Source organism: Pieris napi, chromosome 20, assembly GCF_905475465.1.
Source record: "Pieris napi chromosome 20, ilPieNapi1.2, whole genome shotgun sequence".
NCBI classification, from domain to species: Eukaryota; Metazoa; Arthropoda; class Insecta; order Lepidoptera; family Pieridae; genus Pieris; species Pieris napi.
This window is the reverse complement of record NC_062253.1, coordinates 4100115-4122885: the sequence shown is the minus strand read 5'-3', so window position 1 is coordinate 4122885 and position 22771 is coordinate 4100115. Positions and strand designations below refer to the sequence as shown.

The following is a 22771-nucleotide window of genomic DNA, read 5'->3' as shown; positions in this document are numbered from 1 at the left end:
AAATGAATTAATGTCAAACTTTCCTGTATTTAACAAAAACTTTAGATAATTTAAAATTAATGAAAACGTGAGAGTAAAAACAATTAAATCACTTAAAGTGCCTATACTAGTGCTGAGAAAATCCCTTTTTTTGTTTTAAACAAGAGCTTTTCATTATTTTAAGTTTAGGACATGTTTCATTATTCGAGCAGATCTTTTCAAACTCGCTATAGTAAATAAAATATTTACGAAAACTATCAACAATAAACATTTATTATATTTTGTGTATCTCTTATCGATACCCAACGCTTAACATTTTTAAATTTTGTCCGGGAACTTACAATAGAGAAAATTACCAGAACGTAACAAAATAACAATGTATCTGAAATTTTAGTTGTATCCATTGATATTTCAAGAGAAAGGTGGTTCCAGTTCGATTGTCCAGCGTTTGCCCGTCCAGTGCAGACTAATTTGCGGACCTTATTTACCTTATCAATAAATAGATACGCAGGTTTAGCAAATTAAAACATCGCTCTATTGCGATAAGTGATTAAAAATGAAATATTAAAAAAAAATCTCTTCTGTATCTTACAAATATCGATTAAAGTTGAGACATCTTTTATTATTATTTTTATAGAACGGGCAAACGGCAGGAGGCTCATTTGATATTAAGTGTTACCGCCGCTTATGAACACTTAATGCCAGAGAGCTTGCGTGTGCGTTGCCGGCCTTTTAAGAAGTGGTACTTTTCTTGAAGGACCCTAAGTAGAATTGCTTCGGAAATACATGAGTTGGCAGCAGGTTGCACAGTGGTGGTGCGCGGCAACAACTGCCATAAAAACGCTTAACGACGGACGTAGAGATGATACGGTTTAAGTTTCGTATTTTGCTTACGTCCGATGATTTGTATACACAATTTTGATACATTCTTTAATATATACAAAATCCACGCATATAAAATGTATGTTACAAGGTCATAAATAAAACACAAAATTATAAATACATACTTTTATATTTTGCCACCCCTCCGTTTACTATTTTAATAAATAGAGATGACAATGAGTGAATGAATAAGCATCTTTAAAAGTCAAACATACTTCAGTTAAAATTTCTATCAAATATTTATTGAAGCATTTTTATCAGGAAGTTGAATAACAACCACGGATTATGTAAAAAATTCCAACAAAATTAGAGTATGACCACTTTCCGCTTAACTATACACGTTGGAATTGGTTATTAAAATTTTAATATTTGTAATTTCCCACGAATTTGTCAAAAATTGTTCGGGGACGTAATGAGGGTAGGAAAAAATTGATGTAATGATAATCTGGTCGTATAAAGGGTAGGCGAAGTTAGGCAACGTAGTTGTATTGGTTGGGGTTGTCTTTGTCTCTCTCCATATAATCTCTGTCGATGAGCGATTCAATACGTTTCTTGTAATCAGCCGGCTAGAAAAAAAAAATCTGTTTTCATATTTTTCTTACTTAAAACACTGGTCCGGTGGCCATTTCTTTCAATCCTCCCAATTGAAACAATAAAATCTTTTGTATCTGCGTTTTTAAAATATTATTATTATATTTAACTAAAAAAATGTCCAAAAACATATAGGTATATCCACACATTGAATATCTAGTTTTTTTACTACATTTAATTAAAGATCGATATTCAATCAAGTCGCTAAAGTTCCGGCAGACAAGTAACTGAACGAAACATTCTTTATCAGAAATTAACTAACTACTTTACTGCGACATAATATATAGTATTTTTTGAAGTCTGTCTCAAAGACTTTATGATGAAATTTTCGACTTACCTTAACGGGAAATTTGAGCAGATTATACAGTTCCGAAAGGAGGAGATTATGAGAAAGCGCTTTCCTCATTTTCATGACACGAACAATGGCGCAGTCGATCTGGTGCTGTCGATCCTGGAATACTCTCTCCTCCGTCGCTTTTTGTTCTTCGGTCTGGAATTATCCAAATATTGGGTTTAGACGAAAGGCCATTCCGTAACAAAATAAATTGGTGACTATCGAACATAGTTCGAAAAAAATTAATATTTTTAAAATAGAAATTCAGCTTTCTGTGCCTATACTCCTCCTAAGGGACCGTTCAAGTATTACGTAAGCAAGATAGAGGGAGGGGGAGGGGGATAACTATTTACTTTTTTACCCATATTACCCACACATAGACAATGATTGAAAACGAAATGCATTTTCGAGGATAGTTACAGCATAGCATAGTTAAATCATATTTTTCTGTCTGTCTCGCTCGCCCTTACAGTTCTTATGGAGACGTAGTGATGTGCGTAAGAATTGTGGAGGTGCATATCGATAACGGTTAGAAAATATATTCTCCATTGTACGTATTTCGTAACGAAGCCTAAGTAATGAATGTGATTATCAAAATATTATATTTATAGAAAAACAATAACCCTTACTCGTACGACCAATCAGGAGTCAAGAGTGCGTGCGCAGGTAGCTATCGATAACGGGTTGCATTGCGTGCACATTAGGAGTCAGTGACATTTATTGCTCGACTCAGTTTAAAATGCGTCGACATTAGCTCCGTAATCTATTTTATAAAAATGAAACCCGTTTTCCGTTGTCACGACATAACATGAAAACGGCTTGACCGATTTGTCTGATTATTTTTTTATAATATTCCTTGAAGTACGAGGATGGTTCTCACGGAGAGAAAAATTTAAAAAAATTGAGTGAAAAAGTCTAAAAACAACACTTTTCTATATTCCTATACAAAATATTCGTAATAATATTTAAAGGCAATTTGAACTTTAAAACTACATCATAAAGTTCAAGTGTTAGTGGAGGGGTTCCGGGAAGGTAAATTTTTTGACATAATGTATTTGTTGTCTTATCAACTTTCTTTTTTTATCTTAGCTAAACCGGTGTCCCGAATAGCAGAATAAGTATTAAAAAAAAATTAAAGAATCGACTGTTAGGCGGTACGATGTTCGCCAGGCCAGCTAGTAAGTTATAATTTTGCGACCGTATTAGGTCGACGTATATGATTAGTGTTGTACCGACTTCGTTGGGATTGAAGCTTAATTTTATGCTTTACACACAAGGTAATACATTTATTTTACAACATGCATTTAGTCAACATGTTTGAACGCGTAACCCGTGTTATTATTATTATTTTTTTTTTTTTATAAAACAGGGGGCAAACAGGCAGGAGGCTCACCTGATGTTAAGTGATACCGCCGCCCATGGACACTCTCAATGCCAGAGGGCTCGCGAGTGCGTTGCCGGCCTTTCAGGAATCGGTACGCTCTTTTCTTGAAGGACCCTAAGTCGAATTGGTTCGGAAATACCTCAGTGGGCAGCTGGTTCCACATAGTGGTGGTGCGCGGCAAAAACTGCCTTGAAAAACGCTCAGTTGTGGAACGGCGGACGTCGAGGTGATACGGGTGGAATTTCGTATTCTGTCTCGACGTCCGATGATGAAATTCAGCTGCAGGTATTAATCCGAACAACTCCTCTGAACACTCTCCATGGTAAATGCGGTAGAAGATGCAGAGTGACCCCACATCTCTACGCAACCCAAAGGATCAAGCCGCTCGGAGAGGGATTGGTCGTCGACGATTCGAACCGCTCTGCGTTGTATACGGTCAAGTGGAAGGAGCTGGTACTGGGGAGCCCCCGCCCAGAGGTAAGAGCAGTACTCCATGTGGGGCCGAATTTGCGCTTTATATAGTTGCATGCGGTGGCCCGGAGTGAAGTACCGCCTCGCCTTGCTGAGCACACCAAGCTTTTTGGAGGCTAATTTAGCCTTTCCCTCCAAGTGACCGCGAAACTGAACGTCGTTCGATATGTCAACGCCAAGTATTCCAATGCTGGCTGTGGCTTTAAGAAGAGTGTTTTCGAAAAGAGGAGTGGCGACAAAGGGTGTTTTTTTAGCGGAAAACGCGCAAACTTGTACTTCTTGGGGTTAAATTGGACTAGGTTTAGTCTGCCCCAGTCTGGGCCTCCACATAGTAGAGTTTCGACTTCAGACACAAGTTTGTTCCGGTACTCATCGACAACTGCCCGAGAAATACCTGCCCGGCCAGTGTAAAAAGTATCCCCAGTGCTGTCATCCGCATAGCAATGAATGTTGCTAAGTTGCAACATATCATTGATATGCAGAAGAAACAGGGTCGGGGATAGAACACAGCCTTGTGGGACCCCAGCGTTCACGGGTTTAAGGTCGGAACATGCTCCGTCGATGACGACCTTGATGCTCCGATCGGCCAGAAAGCTGGAGATCCAATCGCATAATTTCTCGGGTAGCCCATAGGCTGGAAGCTTCGAGAGCAGTGCTCTGTGCCACACCCGATCGAAGGCTTTCGCTATGTCCAAACTTACCGCCAGCGCCTCCCCCTTGGACTCAATTGCCTCTGCCCACCTATGTGTAAGGTATACAAGGAGGTCACCAGCTTGAGCGACCACGACGAAAGCCGTACTGAGAATCGCTAATCAACTGGTGGCCCTCTAGATACCTCAAGAGCTGGCTATTAATAATGGTTTCCATTATTTTGGAGAACAAGGAGGTTATAGCTATTGGGCGATAGTTGGACGGATCAGAGCGATCGCCTTTTTTTGGGATCGGATGTATCGAAGCGGTCTTCCAGCATTTCGGGACAGTGCCGAGTAAGTACAGGTACCGGAAAAGGCGCGTTAAGACCGGAGCCAACTCAGGAGCACAAGTACGCAGCACAATTGGGGGGATACCATCCGGCCCGCTCGACTTATGAATGTCCAAGGAAGATAGTGCTTTGCGCACGGCACGTTGCTGGAATGTGATTTCCGGCATCGAAGAATCACACCGCGAAATGGTCGGTGGTGATCTCCCTCTGTCATCCAAAGTCGAGTTGGACGCGAAGAGACAGCCCAAAAGGTCGGCCTTCTCCTTCGCAGTGTGGGCCAGAGAGTCATCCTCCCTGTCAGTGGCGGAATGGAGGGCTGACAAAAATTCCCTTGGACAGCTTTGGCGAGAGACCAGAAGGCTCGAGTCCCTGAAGGGAGTTGGGCCAATCTCTCGCCAAATCTGGCAATGTGCTCTGACTTTGCCTTAGTGATTTCCCGTTTGAAGGACCTGGAGGCTGAGTTATATGCTGTTTTAAGTTCGCTGGTATTGGCATCACGAGATTTCGCCGCTTCCGCCCATGCCTTAAAGCATTCTCGCTTTCGACGCGAGGCCGCCTTGCAAGAACGTTTAAACCAGGGCTGAGACTTGCCACCGATCGGCACCGCAGAAAATGGAATAAAGAGTTCCATGCCCTGCAGAACCACTTCGGCGACAGAGGCGGCGACGGAATCTGGTGCTTCCGGCGAAAAGCACATAGGCCCCCAAGGGTAGGACGCAAAGAAAGACCGCATCCCGTCCCAATCTGCTGACTTATAGTGCCAGATACGGCGACAACCCATAAAGCGGGACCGTGAAGGGCGCGTAGATGGCACAGTACTCCGGACCACACAATGATCTGATGAACCTAATGGCGGGTCAACAGAGACTTGATAATTCTCCGGATGTGAAGTCAGCAGAAGGTCCAACAAAGAAGGTTTATGACCATCGACATCTGGTATTCGCGTAATCGCAGGGACCATTTGTGTCAGGTCGTAGGCTAAAACAAAGTCGTGAAAGGATCTTCCCGCGTGATCGGTGGTTTCAGAGCCGAGCCAATCGGCATGGTGGGCGTTAAAATCGCCAAGTATCACGATTTCAGCGGTAGGAACCCTTTCGAGCAGGGAATCTGTAGCCATTTGGATGTGCTCAATGAGTCGGTCAGTTTCGGTATTTCCGCTATGGGACCTAGACCTCCCTCCGGGAGTCTCTCTCACCGCACGAAACGCGAGTACAATAAGGCGAGCCTATTGCATCACTTCACGCCGGTTTTCTAAGAGACAGTGGTACTGCCCCGGTCGTGCCTGCCCATTTGGCTGAAGCCCGAAGGCAACAGCATGGCACTCCCACTAGGAAAATTATTATTTAATTAACACACTGGCAGCTTAAAATAAGCTGATGCGCGTATATTATGAAATTTGGAGAAACTTATCCAATCTATTATTATAGGTGTTCACAGATCACCACTGATCACACTTTCCGGAAGCCTATCCCAGTCGGCCACTACCCGGTTTGGGAGAAAGTTCTTTAGGGAATTTGTGTTGTGTTGAGTGGTCTTAAGTTTTAAAGAACTATCTACTCAAATGTGTATTCACTTAAAATAAAGAGCTTCTCAATTCGTGTGTGTTGATTTAATTAAGTAATCGGTGACGAGGATGGGAATCTGTTGATCCTAAAATTACGCGCTCGAACTTTCCTCCACATTATTTTCCAAAAACATTTAGTCTCAGTGGGAGGTAGGTTGGTTGAATAATTATTTATTTATTTTATTTATTTACACTTCGTTGCAAATAGAAGAAATACAATACATAAAAATTATAATGGATGCACCGGGCGGCCTTATCGCTAATAAGCGATTTCTTCCAGGCAACCCTAGTTAAGAGAAAAACTAAAAACAAAAGAAACATGATGCGTGCGTGAAAGTGCAGAATCCTTAATCTTAAGTAATAAAAAAAAAATTAATAACAAACTAAAAACTTAAAAGCTAATCTTACAAATACATGAACAGCAAATAGTGATGTAAAAGGAAACATAAGATTTATACAAGTCACGATTGATGAAGATAGGTAAGGTTAAGGGTAAAGAAATGATTATGCAGAAGAGTTTTAAAAGATGACAGAGAGGTAGCCAATCGTACGGGCTGCGTATTCCACAACTTAATGGCGGAGATCGTAAATGAATTGCCTAAGAAGGATGAAGTGTGGGATGGAATTTCCAATAAACATCTATTAGAAGAGCGTAACATATAGTTAGAAGGACCTAAGAATTTGAAGTGATTTTTGAGATAAGAAGGGGTAATTACCGTCTCCTTCATCTGTATCTGGTTAATCTTGATGCGGAACAGCTTATTGACGAAGTCCCCGTTGAAGGTGAAGGTGTCGGTGTCGGCCACTTCCCTTCCGCGAGGCGATTTGCAAAGCACTCGCGCTTTGCCACACGCCAGAGACTGCAGCGTACGACGGAGTTCCCCTTCCTGAAATAAAAAATATGTATTTACTATTTATTTATAAATAAACAAGAAAATATACAAGAAAAATAAAACACAAGATTTGATGCGACAAGCACACAACAAACATCTTCATCGATGGTTAAATTTTTGAAGTTATACTTCTTTAGGCGCTTTATGAAAAATTGATGAGAGTGAAATTTTACGATGCGCGCGCACCGTGACACAAAATTAACAGAATGAAGTTGCCCACGGAAGATGCTACATTGGACATAAATTAAAAACAACATTCGAATAATAATAGAATTTTTGTTACACTTAATGTAAGAAATAATAAATATTTATTAAATTTTTCAAATGTAAACTGAACTTTATTGACTATAATGACTCCTTTTCCAGTCTTTGATTATTTAATTATTTGCTACATGCAAATAATTAAATATCAAAAACTATTTTTATAATGCCAAAGAAGTATAACTTCTTACGCGCGTACATAAGTACACGAACCCTTTTATTTTTTTTTAAAGTCCAAGTAGGTATGTTTATACGAATAAAAAAAATTAAACCAAAAATTAAAACCTTTGCTTTAAAATAATTGATTTCAAAGTGTGAGGGGAGCAACTATGTAGAAATAGTAAAACGTTTCGTGACCACCTAGTGACTCTTTAGTACTATTATGTGGTGTAAGTGGAAAAAAATAATTACAATAACGCGTAATTTAATCCCCGCCCCGCATCGTAACGTTTTACAAAAGGACCCCCCCTCTCAAAATTCGTTACGTAATACTTGAACGCTCCCATAGACAATATATGTTAAAAAGTAAATAGTTACTGTTGACGTAATCACCAAATAATAAAATCAAAGACCCCTATAGTGCTCACGTAATACTTGAACGGCCCGACACATGTCAACGATCTCTAGATATTTGCCTTCACCTAACACTGCACTTCAAAATTCCACTAGTGAACAACCGGCCGAGTTTTATAGTTCATTAAAAAATTATTATGATAAATAAAAATTTATGTATTATTTCAGAACCTGTTCATATGTATGTATTATTTCTGTGTAAGGATTAATAAGTGTATTTGTTTTTAAATAAACAAATGATTACGAATATTACCTCAATATTGGTGTTCGCCTTTAAATCCTCAAATGAGAGATTGTCACCATCATTGAACAATAGTAAAACCAATGCTTGGAACAATGACACCTGCAGCTCTTTTTTACCCTGAAAAAGAAATTAATACGTTAATTCAAAATAATATTTTAAAAAATATACAGATTTTTTACTTTTTGTTTGTTTTTTATAGTTATCTCACTAATAATATTCCTATATAGGAATTTTAACATACAATAAGTTTTAAATATCTTTTGATGTAATTAAAAAAATCATTAAATGAATTAATTATTTTTTAGTTACTTAATTAAGGCTTAAGCCATATAATATCAGCCTAATAAAAAAAAATAAGTTAATTAATAAACTTAGTTTTTATAAACGTCGTAACCGGTTTTTATGTAAATTAAACGGAACAATATTCTGTGGTCATAGATCAGACAATGATAAGTTTATTCATTCATATATCGAGTATTTTAATAGTGCCTTCGAAATTTATTAAAGTACAATGTATCCCGACCAAGGAGGTTTCAATTCAATTTAAGTACACATAATCTGTGGTGAGCCATTAGACCAATAACAGACTTTTTCCATTGGCCCTATTTCGTACATACGAATTTGAGTAATATTTTGTTGGATAAAACTTTAGTAGCAAAAGCAACACCGACGATACCGATGAATTTTTTTTAGTCTTTTGCCAGAAAAATCAAGAAAAGCGTACGACAAAATATGTTATCAAGCCTTTTTTTTTTTAAAGACAATTCACACCAATTGACCGAGTCCCATACTAAGCCGGTGAAGCTTGTGTTATGGGTACTAGGCAACGGATATACATACATATTATACATAGATAGACACATAAATACATATTTAAACACCCAAGACCTAAGCACAACACCAAATGCTCATCACATCGATGTTCGTCTCAGCCGGGGATCGAACCCGGGATCCATGGATTCGCAGTCAGGGGTACTCTAACCACTTGACCAATGAGTCGTCATACTTATGACTTGGAAACCAATAGCCATGAGATTAAATAAAGTAGTGTATGCAACTGCATATAATTAGGTATTACAACACTCGTGTAATATTATTTTAAACTACACTCATGTTTTAATACCCTCTATTATATAACAGTTGCATGAACTACTATTATCATATTCTGACCTATGGCCACAGATTTAATTAACGTTATAAAGACATTTATTGTGTATGATTGTTGGTTTTTTTAACACCACATGGTTTAGTGGATACCGTATAAGTTTGGTTATTCAATTGCCGAAACATTTTTTTAATTGATTAATTTATTAAAAAATACACAGCGAGGAGTATTTCTCATACACTAAGAATGGTAAATAAATTCAAAGCCCTCGTGAAACGAAAATTAATCAACAAAGCTTTTTATAAATTTGAGGACTACTAAATGATCCTAATCCTTGGGATTGAATTGCTCCAGTTCAAACAATTTGTATGACAATACTTGGCGATTAAAAAGAGTGGCGGAAAGTTTCTTGCCAGTTCTCCTTACCCGCTCTACGCCCTTGACTTGCGAACTGGTAGTAAATGTAAATTTACGATTAATTTAACTTGACGATTCAAAAGTGTACTTGGTTACCCACTTGAATAAAGATATTTTGAGTTTGAGTTTGGTAATGTTTTAATTTAATTGTGTTTTTACGGTTATAATGTTGGGGCAATTGGACAATAGATGACAAATACCTGAGTAAAATGCGCCCGCAGCACACAATGTCCGAGCGTGGGTTGCCATTGCAACTTTCGTCCAGAATGCTTCGCCAGATAGAACTTGCCGAAGTGGTCCTGATGCCGGGTCAGTTCCGCCGGAAGTCGGATCTCCACCGGCGAATACGTCGGCCAGTAACCCATGGTTAGGATATACACTGATAGATCTAGACTGCTCGATTCTTGGCTTGCTGCTAAGTGCTGAAATAGAACGCACAACCATTGATATACAAAAAACCCAAGATGCACAGTCTCGAATAAAAGTAACGCTCGAAAGTGTCCCGAAACACTATTTCTGTCCCTTTCTATAACAGTATGTCTATAACAGTATATGTTACAAGCATATATTATTGCAAAATCAACCTTACGCGAATTGCTTAAAGTTGTTATTACAACGCAGTGTATACGTACTTAAAGCAATAAAATTTTACGACCGACCGTGGTCGGTAGGACAAGGTATTGAGTGGAGTCGAACATGACTTTTTTATTTACAACTATTAAACATAATTTTAAATTTATCCGACTTTTCGGGTGCTTTACAGCGTGCGTGTTCACGGTGACTGAAGACAAAAGGTGTTGGACGTTAAGTAGTTGTAAATTTATAATAATACATAACTTTAATCCAGTTAAAAGGATTTTTCTTTAAATTAAAAAAAATGTTAAATTGGCTACCTCCTCCTGACCTACACTTTATATAGCGTAAATATATTTGTCAAAAACTACACACAAAAAAGTTCAAAAGTACATAAATTTATTTATAAAAAAAACACAAATAAATAACATCGACTCCACTTATTAGACGCGAGACTATTTGAAATGAGCGCACAATTTAGAATGTTGCGCTCATTTTTTGAGGACGTTTTTTTGACGTTGAGTGTGCATCTTGGGTTTTTTGTATATCAATGCGCACAACGGACCAATTAGGAGTCTAATTGCGAAGAAAGGAGTCCTACTACCCTAACCCTAAGTGCTGAAATATTACAAAGACATCACTAATTTCGTGTGACAAATTTTACTACTTCTTAACAAAAGGCCGACAATGCACTCGCGAGCGCTCTGGTATTGAGAGTGTCCATGGGCGGTATCACTAAACATCAGATGAAGCCCGTTTGCCCCCTGTTCTATAACAAAAACACTAATTGACAAATTAAAAAAAAAAAGATTTTCGAAAAGAGCCTAAGAGATGGCTAAAACTGTTAACTGCTCAAGTACCATGAAATTATATGTCAAGAATATCAAGAATAGATCTTATAACCATAAATATACGTTGATAGATTAATGCATTAGTGTGAGTGCACGCTAAACAGTGGCAAGTGGAAAAATAATAGTATACAACAGTGTGTCTTCCCCTTAATAGAGACTGTAAGTAGTGTAATTGGACACTTTTTAAGTAAATATCGTTTTTAGTGTATTAGGTTAGTTTTAAATTACTTATTATTCTTTAGGCTAGATCGTAATGTTCAATGATGTCTTCGTGCAAAGACAATTTATATAAAAAAATACTACGTATCGTATTTACGTATATAATATCCGTAAATAAACTCTAGCCATCAACAATTTTAATGTTATGTATATTAAAGAAAACTGTATCTATAAATTTGTTTTAACTAATTAAAGATATATATCTATATTTCTCATACATCTTTTTGGAAAATAGTTAATTATTAATTTATTTACACTTCGTTAATTTATAAAAAAATATACATATAAAAAAAGCAGGTTACATAAGTTATTAGGCAACAGGCGGCCTTATCGCTAACAAACATTTCTTCCAGGCAACCCTAGTATGGGACAAAACAAAAATAAACACCTACAGAGGGTAAAGAACAAGAAGTGCATAAAAATTTAACAGAAAATAACACTAACATATATAACTAAAATAAAGTAAAAAAAAAATCATGTGTCCAATTCACACGTGGTAGAAGTGAAACTTTCAAAAACAAAGTTTTTATAATTAAAATATGTAAATTAGACTTTTTATCTATCTAAATGTAGGATCTTTTCTTTAAAAAAAATTATATTTTAATGTTAAATTTTTATTTATAACTTTAAGATCAATCTTTAATTTGGTAAAAACTAAAATAATAAAAGTTTGAAATAAATTCACAAGATCCAAAGTGGGATAAAATGAGATAGGAAGCATTATACAGTGTATAAAATTTTAATTAAGTGTAGTACGAAGTTTTCACTTCAAAAAGTTTCTATAACTAATGATTTGTAAATAAAATTGATAAATAATCTAATTTTATAATTACTTGACTACTTACTTACTACTACTTACTTGACTTACTTATTAAATTTTCATCAAATCTGTTTTTTTATTTCAGAAAATGTTCAAATACACACTAATTTAAAGTTTATACACTGTATAATGTCTCCTATCTCACTCTCTCCCACGCCAAATCCTATTAATTTATGTGTCTGTCTCTTTTTACTGTCGCTTTTTCCGTTGCATCCGGTTTGAAATCACAACGATTCTAAAGAAGTTTAACTTCAAAAATAAAAACAAAAATAATATAAACGTTCTTAATAGTAAATTAGATAGACTTGATATTGATCAAGATTTTATCAATAAATGGAATAGCAATAAATACCTGTTTATACGTAACATTGATATCTTTAGACAATTCCATATCCTTGAACATTCCTTCTAGTTTACAAGTGAAGCCGCCTCCACATTCGTGCTTGAGCTTGCTTAGCATGGATTTCTCAGCATCCACGGAAGCGGATTTCCCAACGAGGAGTCGTTTGGCCAGATCCTTCTTGTAAAACGCCTCAAAAACATCCTTTCCGTGAATAAAACGGAACAAAACCATTATTTTGTCGAGTAAGCGTTCCAGTTCTTCCTCTGTAGCTTCTTTGTTACCAGCGCGGAGTTTTAGGTCGACGAATTTGGCTGAAAATAAATTTAATAATTTTTATTTAATCTAACAAAATAAAATAATTCCGCGCATTAATATTATAAAGACGTAAATCTATTATTAATGCAGATATATTTATCATATCATAAATGATATATATTATAACGAAAAACAATAACGAAAAACAACAAATTTACGATTAATTTAACTTGACGATTCAAAAGTGTACTTGGTTACCCACTTGAATAAAGATATTTTGAGTTTGAGTTTGAATTATACTAACGATATAGGCAAAGATAATATAAAAAAAATTTAATCAATGAAAACTCATTTTTTATTCAAGGCGCAATCAGCCTCTTGGTTTTTATCAGATTTTATGACTTCAATCATCAAAAATCAATAAAAATATTATATACATTTTAATACGGCTTTTTATATAATATCAAACGAGCTTGCGGGACATCCAAAAAGGGCAGTCATCACAGGCCATACACCCATTTTTAGTGGGTGCGTTGTCGGCCGTTGTGTTGCGTGATGATGTAAATGTATGTACGTGAGGATTTCTTGTCAAATTGTCACTGTCATTCCGTGACACCCAAGAAATTCAGAGTTGAGACTTAGCACTAAGATTGACTCCCGCTTTTCAATATGTTAGAAGTTGTTACTTCTGTGTAGAAGTCACACTTGCTAAATCACCTTCAGAAAGGCAAAATTATATATAAAAAACTAGTGGACCCGACAGACGTTGTCCTGCATGATATTTCAAGCAATTAGTAAAGCAAAGTATGAAAGTACCGACTGCAGCGCCATCTGGCGGGCTGATTTGTGAATCTAAACCATTCCCAGATCCCCTTGAACACACACAAAAAATTTCATCAAAATCGGTCCAGTCGTTTGAGAGAAGTTCAGTGACATACACACTCACAGAAGAATCTTTAATATAAAAATGAATCGCAAAATGTGTTGGTAAGCGCATAACTCAACAACGCCTGGACCAATTTGGCCAATTCTTTTTTTATAATATTCCTTGAAGTACGAGGATGGTTCTTACGGAGAGAAAAATTTAAAAAAATGAGTGAAAAAGTCTAAAAACAACACTTTTCTATATTCCAATACATAATATTCGTAATAATACTTAAAAGTCAATTTGAACTTTAATACCATATCATAAAGTTCAAGTGTTAGTGGAGGGGTTCCGGGAAGTCTTATCAACTTTCTTTCTTTTACCTTACTAGCTAGACCGGTGTCCCGAATAGCAGAATAAGTATTTAAAAAAATAAAGAATCGACTGTTAGGCGGTACGATGTTCGCCAGGCCAGCTAGTTATATATATAAAGATAACCAATGGAAGGTCAACTGTCATTTAGTTATAATAAATTCAGCTTTTTAAATTCACTTTCTAGTTTTAATTGTCAAGTTCTTTGTTAGAGTCACTGTAATTATTTTTCTAAATTTAATATATTAGAGGACGCAGACTTGCTCATCCAGTCTCAGAATAGCAGATTCTGCTATGAGTGACTTTTGGTGGCATGGTATGCAAGTGCGTTTCCCTCTTAGAAAATGTTTATCTACACCACGTGGCCTTAATAAAGCAAATATTTAGTTATGGTAGATAAATAATACATATTTTTTAAAGTTAAGATTTTTAAATTTTCAATGGGCTCTCTCGACTCTCACCAATAAGTTCAGCAGGCTTATTCTGCCGTTGGTTGATAAAGAATTCGAATGCCTCCCTCATGGAGTAGAGGAAGCGATCGTTCCTCTGGAAGCAGCCAGTCACAATGTTGTCAAGCTGCTCTTTGAATTCCAGAAGTTCGCCAACCATTGTCTTGTCGCGCTCTGGTTCTATTACAATCGTACGTCCTTTTTTCTGAAAACATATAAATTTATTTAATCAAAATTAATAAGCCTTTGTTCATTTTGTTTAATTAGTAATTAAAGCCCCTCGAATAACCTCAAATATATGTAAACACACAGCCATGTTTATGACTATATATGTTTAAATCATTAAAGCTTTTGAAACTGAAAAATAAATTCATAAAGCAAAATCAATTCTTATTAAATAATAAATAAAATATAGTTCTGGTGGTGGATTTTAATTTTAAAATTCTCTGGAAGACTATATATCAAGTAAATGTTGATACGGTATATCATATATAACTCAAATAGAGCAGTACTATATTTTTAATAACAAAAAATAAACGCAATTGAATCCAGTAATTGTTATTTATTATAAGCAATAACACTTTCTTTAAGACTTGCCTACCTTTATGTAAGCATTGAAGTGATTACACAGTTCAGTCAGTCCATCTTTCACTCTACTGAAGAGGTTATAAAGTGTGGTTAGGTCGTGTAACCGGGGTCCATCCATCAGAGACTCCAAGCCCTTGCTAAGAATACCGGTTAGGTGTTCACTAAGCAATTGCCTTTCTACTGAATGAATTAATTGCCATCTGGAAAAAAAAGTTAACTTTACATTAGACATTAAGTATTTCTTGTTATTTGTTTTTACAAAGAAGATAGAAAACCTTTGGATAAGAATATATAGCTGTAGACAGCGCTAACGTGTCACATGATTAAACAATCATAAATTAAAAAAAAAAATTATATGGGTTGTTCGAAATCTATATATATAAAAATGAAACCCGTTTTCCGTTGTCACGACATCACATGAAAACGGCTCGACCGATTTGTCTGATTTTTTTTTGTTGTGTTTGTAATTGTCAGGAGAAGGTTCTTATGAAAGAAAAAAAGAAAAAAATTGCGCGGAAAATTAGAAAATTCAAGAATACTTAACCACCATACAATTCGAACTTTTTGGTGTAACCTTATGGCGTTTGACATAACACAACATTGACAGAATGCGTGCTGTAAATATCGTCAGAGGATGTAAGAAAAATGAATATCGTTCAAAATAAATGCTTCGATCGGAGTTATTATATTGATAATATAATGATATGCGAGCCAGAAAAACAAATAAAGAATGTTGTATAACATAAAGCATTAGAATAATAAACACTTTGTTTCTGAAATATTTTTTAATTCATTATACCAATTTGAAATCAATATTCATAGTTAAGACATGACAACGTCTGTCGGGTCCGCTAGTACATTATAATTTTATTAAATTTAATTAGTGTGAACTCAAGGATGAGGTATGAGGGTGAGGTATGTACTCAGGACTTCTTCTACTATAAGATTGTGTATCGATGGCCACCGAACCGTTCTTTGTGGTACATGGGTTAATAAGGTTGCACCCAAATTCAATTACCTACAATATTACTGGTCAGATTGACTTTTGTAAAGCACGTAAACAATTATTTAACATGCCTACCAAATATTAATTTGAATGGAACAAAGAAACATAGTAGTATTAGTACTGTTTCATTAGTAGTAGAAGTCCATATTATTACAAAATGAATCACAGATATTGTATATTTAGAAAGAATAGCGCTAAATGATATCATCAACATGGCACAGATTATACACAATTTAATATTATAACTTTTTATGTAGTTCCAATAGCTTTTGTCTCTTTTTAACACAGCCTAACTGCAATTTGAAAGAAAGAGATGATTTTTTAAAAGTATGTAGTTTAATTGATTTTTTATCAAAGGGGCTAAAAATTTAATAGAACTTACTTGGTACAAGGGTCGAGGTAGTGCAATAGGCGCTCATTCTCTTCCCGAAGCCTCTTCTCTACATGAGCAAGGTATTCAGGGACTGGTAGTTCCCTCATTAATCGTTGACCCTCTGCCGAATACAGACGTTCTGTTGCTTGTAGGAATCTACAGAAGAAATAAATAAATATGCTGTAGGTACTGATAAAGCAGACTTTTATATGTTCTTTACAAGTTACCACTGGCTCAGAAAGTGGGCTTCACTAAATGTCGTCAAGAATCTTGGTTATTGCCAAATATTTCATATTACTATTTTAATATTGATAAATATTTTGAAATTTTGGTAAATTGTTATTAGTATTTAATGTACAATACATATAATATTATAATATAGGTATTAAGTACAGAACATTAAAAAAATACAAATTTAAAATGAATTTATGATCTTGTAATGCATATTATAGACCAATAGTGCCAGGTGGAGTTGCTTTGTTTCTTTTGAGATTACTATGCTCATATAATTTTAATGTAATTAGATCAAATACTTATTTATTTCATATCGGTACACTATTCTTAATGCTTATAACAACAGGTATGTAGATATTTTACTTGAATATTTTAACCTCATATTTTGGTGCAAATAATATGAATAGGACATTATTAAAACTTACTTATGCTCAAAAGCATCTTGATATATCTGAAGGTCAGATAGCATTCGCAGCAGGCTTTTTAGTAGAGAGATGTCTACAGAATCTCCTCCTCTCTCTCTTTCTATTAGAAGCAACAGACCATCTACTGTCCTGGTTTGGATCAATGTGTTCATCGCTATATGGTGTCGGAATAGGTCTAGACCCATATCCCTGAAAAACATTACAATTTATAAATGATTTGAGTCAAGATCATAATGTAAAGATTAATATAATTTCGCGACGAATTCAAATTTCAAACACTAAAAGGATGCTATACTAATATTGTATACACAGAGTATTGAAATTTGAAAAATGATCATTGTCTAGAAGAAACAATATATAAATGGTTATTTGTAAAAGTTACATAGGAGGCACTATCAAACCAACCAAAATTAAGAAGTTTCATTGTTATAGCAAGTCTGACAGTAATTTTTAATTTTACTTATCTGTGACTGCAAAAACAAGCTTACAATATTTCATCCTAATTTATGAGCTTAGATAAAGCAATGAATGAGACTACATAAATAGCTAATAAAACCCTTGTACCTCAGTTTCCACAAATTTAATTTTACACTTAGAAATGGCCACAGAATTAATGTGACCCATTGATGCTATAAAGACATCAAATATTAGAAAAGTACTAGTCAGCATCAAATATAAAAAAAACATAAAAACTAAGTAGCTAGGATCTCACATTTGCTTTGAATTTAAGTTACTATATTCGTTATATTAATTTACCAAGTTTGTATGTATACTTACCAAATAGAATGAATACTGGGATTCTGCAAAACATAGGTACGGTCAAGATATAAGAAAATGCTTCTTATCATTATCATTTGACGACAATGTGCTTTCCAGCAGTCATTCATTCGTTTTAAAAACACCTGTCGATCCATGCTTTCAGAAAGAAATTGTTCTATGTTTGATTTCACATGTCCCTCTACTAAATTTGTAAGATTGACATATAACTGTGAGGCCATCTAAAAGTGAAAAATTAAGTTGGGTTGAGTAACATTCATACATCGCTTTTGATATAAAAATTTACTATGGTAAATCTAGACAATCATTTGGATTTTAATCTTTTTATTGGTTTAACAGTTAAGAATATAGAAGTAAATAAATATCTGTCATCATCGGATCGTTCAGGTATATAATAAGGATATAGGATTTAAATAACCCCCTTATTTGTGACTTAAACTTTTGGAAGCAATTGTCCAGAATTAATGTTATTGATCGAACAATATAATTTACAGTATTAAAAATATTTCAACAGTCCCATGGCATCAATGTAAAGAGGTGAATAGCAAAACTTTATTCAGAAAATCTCAAATAGATTACCTTATGACTACACATATTTTCAACTGCCTGGTACAGCTCTTCCAGCGAATAATCTATTGATTTTGAGGTCTGTATGGCGATTACAGCCTCTCGTAATTTGCTCCATGTCGTCTCTTGATAATTCTCTGGAAGATTCGGTTTACCTGCAACATATGCATATTATTAAGCCAAATGTCATAAAGGTTATGAAAATACGTCTGCAGTTCACAAGTATAAACACACTTTTAAAGTTCTTTATAACCAGCTTCTTAGCAGTTGTCCCGGGCTTGGTCATTGACGAGGCCAGTTTTAATGCTATACTATTTCCATTTGAATTGGGATTTAAAATTGAAAAACTTGCTTTCTTTTCACTAGAACTCATGTCGTCTAATTTTGCTTTTTTCGTGCAATGTTCGCTATTGGTATGAGAGCGTTTTCTACACTGATTACCACCCTCCTCAACCAAATCTTGCGTTTTAGCTAATTCCGACATAAGAAAGCATATTATGGCCGCAGCCACAACGTAATTTAATATAATAAAATTTAATGTATAAGAAATTATAAAGCAAAAGCGTTCAGTCGATATTTCCTAGCAAAACCACCATTAAAAATAATTATTTCATTTTTGAAAATCGAAATAGAGGTCGCTATTATGAATATTTTTTAAACAATTGACTTTTCGAATTTCGGCCAGGCTAAACGACACGACGCGAACTACAGAGTATAAATACCTCCAAGTTTACGACTATACTTCTTTGTCTTGTATATTATATAATTCTGTTTAAAATGAAGTAAACAATGTTGTGAAACAAACATAATTTAAAAATAATCTTTATAAAATAAAATTTATATTGATAATCGCAACGGAAATGTCACATTCGTTAAAGTGTTTCAATACTTAATTCTTATTTTAAAGTCAATTCTTAATATAATTAAAGTATTATGCTTCAACTTAATTTATTTAAATTAAACAAATTTAAGAGTTAAGTAAGCTGTCACAAGGTTATATAAATTATTGTTAAACGTCATCTATCTAATGTGCTGACTATCTCAACTAATGTCACTGTCATGTACTGAATTGGTAACTCGAATGCATCGATGGGAAAAATTTACAAGCTAGCCACAGGATTTTTGGGGTTTTGGGGGTGGGGGGAGAGGGGGGTCTACTGCTACCCCCCTGTACCATCCCCAACATGCGGAACCCCATGGTTATGGAGATATTCATGGTTAAAGTTTTGAGGTTAGAATAGCGCTATTTAGTTATTTACAATGGTCTGTGGGAGGGGGTCTAGCTCTGTGACATCTCCGGCGCTGCAGGAGACAACTCCCTCCGCCCCAGCGTAAAAAAAAATATTAATACACAATTAACAACAGGCATTTTATTCAAGCCTCGGCGTTTTCCAATATACCAAATATTCATAAATATTCATATAAAACAATCTCCACAGAGCAAGTCGGACCGAGTGAGGGGTAACAGAGAGGAGTGGAACTGGGAACACCGGAAATGTGGCGATTGGCGCGCGGACGTGACAGACGCGGGAGTTTTTTGTTATTTATGGTGGCGTTGTGTAAAAGATTGTCTTCTGGTTGCGTATAATTTTCATTGTGGTATTTTAGTTAATTAAAAATTGTTTTGTAAGGTATAAAACTTCCTAGGTTGAGTGTTTTGTTACTTTTAATATTTATCGTTTGTGATTTCCAAGATCAGAAGTGGGATCACCACGCGTTTAGACCGTTTGTTATCTAAATTTAGTACTTATTAGTGTTCAGTATTGGAGGAACCTCATCTCGGCCGTAAGTTTTATTTCTTATAAAAGCAAAATGTCTGGTCTTTCGTCTCGACTCGAGGGACAAAGGCATAGTCGCGAAAAACGGCGTTCTAGTTGTCGCGAAGCACGTCGCGATAGTGTAGATTCCCGATATACGCCGCCTGGTAGAAGTCTCTATAGTAGTTCATCAAACCGCCGGAATCGGACTTCCAGGCGTCGTGATGTATCGCACGACCCTCATAGCTCTCGTAAACGCCGCGATAGTTCACGCTATGTAGCTTTTGATAGGATTCTTAGTAGATTAGAAGTGATCGAAGCTAGACTACCTGTATCCGTAGATAGCGTGAGTCTGTCGCGTCCTGTGAACGGGAGTCATTTAGTTTCTACTCCATTGGCTGTACAGAGTTCTGCTAGTAAGCCAGGCTCAGGCATGGCTGAAGAGGTTATTGAGGGTAGTATTCCACACACACTGGATATGAAAACCAGTGAAGCAAAGGAGGAGGGGAGCGGTATTGTTGAAGCATTGACTGCATTGTTCAAAGCAAAGTCTCACAACTTTTATATATCGCCTTTTGATCCAAATGTACACGACTTTGATGTTTGGTGCAACGAGGTTGACCATGCCCGGCTTCTAAATAATTGGGATGATCACGAATGTTTAGGACGGATAGGTAGTTGTTTGAAAGGAGATGCGAAGTTGTTGTTAAACGATTGGGTGACAAATGATCGATCGTGGAGTAATTTTAAACTAGAATTTAGATCGTTATGTCCACGTAACGTTGACATGGCTTCTGTATTATTTGAGGTAATGAGTACAAACTCTAATAAGTTTTCTACTTATGCGGAATACGCGCGTAAATCTTTGCTACGTCTTAATATCGTTAAAGGTTTATCTGATGAGCTGAAAACCGCTATTGTTGTTAGAGGCATTAGTGATCCCCAAATAAAAGCCGCGGCCGCAAATGCTAAATTACACTCAAAAGGTTTGATTGAATTTTTATCTGTTTATATAAAACCTAAATACGATTACCGCCAATCTAACAATACCGTTCGTTCTTTTAGTAGTTCAGGTCCGTCTTACACGCGAAACCGCGAGGCATCTAGGTTTGATAATAACAAAATTACTTGTGACACCTGAAGGACATTAGGAATATTTGAAAATGCCCTACGGGTTGGCCAATGCACCAATTGTTTATCAGAGAATCATTTCCAAAACTTTAAAAACATTAATAGATGCTGGCAAAGCCCTTACGTATATAGACGACGTTTTATTACTGTCAAATTCAGTAGAGTAAGGCCTTGACACGTTGAAAGAAGTTTTACAGACATTAAATACAGCAGGGCTTTCGTTTTCTATTAATTTAAAAAAAAAATTACCTTTTTAGACTCAGAAATTGAATACTTGGGGCGATTGATTGGTCATGGTCAGGTTAGGCCGAGTCTGGGGAAGGTCGATGCACTTATTAGATCTCCAAAACCCACAAATGTCAAGGAGGTTCGCCAGTTTCTAGGCTTAGCGGGATATTTCCGTCGCTACATATCGGGTTATGCTTCTAAGACTGCATGTATAGCAAAGTTGTTAAGAAAAGGGTTACCATTTTTGTGGGGTGCTGAGCAGGATACTGCTCGCGATTATATAATTCACTGTTTGACAAATGAACCGGTTTTAGCGATATTCAATCCCCGGCTGCCTACGGAACTTCACACCGATGCAAGTGCTATTGGTCTTGGTGCTATTTTGTTACAGGAACATGCCGGTGGGAGAAAGAGGGTTGTCGGTTATTTTAGTAAGTCCACCCAGGGCGCAGAGTCGCGGTACCACAGCTATGAGCTGGAGACATTAGCTGTCGTACGTGCGCTCAGCACTTCCGCCACTATTTGATTGGTAATTGGTATAGCCTTTAAAATAGTGACTGATTGCAATTCATTAAAATTGACGGAGCGTAAAAAAGATCAGTTGCCTCGAGTTACGCGCTGGTGGGTATATTTACAAGATTTTAATTTTACTTTAGATTATCGAAAAGGGGCTTAAATGCAATGTCTAATGTAATCCTCCTCTTCCCACTGCCAATGTGTCTCATATTCGGAATCTGAGCAGCTAGGCGAAGATCGCTCAAACCGCTGATGTGGAGACACAAGAGTTAATTTCTAGATTAAGAGACGGGCAGCTTGACGATACTAGGTATGCGATAAAAAAATGATTTGTTGTACTACAAATATACACCAACTGGGGAAGACCCGCGACTCTTGTGTCCGACCTAAAGGGTCACAGACTCAGCTTGTTGAGGGTGTTCCACGATGAACATGATCATATTGGGACTGACAGAACAACTGACTTAATATTAAGACACTTTTGGTTTCCTAGTTTGCGACAGTTTGTAAATAAGTACATAAGTCATTGTCTTGTATGTTTAGCACGTAAAAAAAAAAAAAAGTTCCCAGGGCTCCGAGGGCTACTTTCTGTACAGACAAAACACTGACGAGCTAAAACGAGTTTTTTCAAATGCGGTGTCCTTATTTGATACGCCGTCTACAATAGTATGTGACCACGCTAGAATGTTCGAAAGCGCTACATTCCAAAATTGGGTCAGTGATTTGGGATGCTCGATACATT

At 36.0% G+C, this 22771-nt stretch overlaps 1 protein-coding gene across 1 annotated transcript; it reads right to left on the bottom strand.

The window, feature by feature from the left end:
* Window positions 1-972: 972 nt before the first annotated feature.
* Window positions 973-19062, bottom strand: LOC125059943 (cullin-4A). Its single transcript, XM_047664657.1, has 13 exons — window positions 18632-19062; window positions 18410-18552; window positions 17831-18051; window positions 17054-17242; window positions 16404-16550; window positions 15029-15215; window positions 14440-14632; window positions 12496-12797; window positions 9881-10102; window positions 8168-8275; window positions 6904-7074; window positions 1790-1942; window positions 973-1427 (listed from the first exon to the last, which is right to left on the bottom strand). The coding sequence occupies exons 1-13, from the start codon at window positions 18879-18881 to the stop codon at window positions 1332-1334; spliced, it is 2382 nt and encodes a 793-aa protein (XP_047520613.1). The 5' UTR covers window positions 18882-19062; the 3' UTR covers window positions 973-1331.
* Between the last annotated feature and the right edge of the window lie 3709 nt (window positions 19063-22771).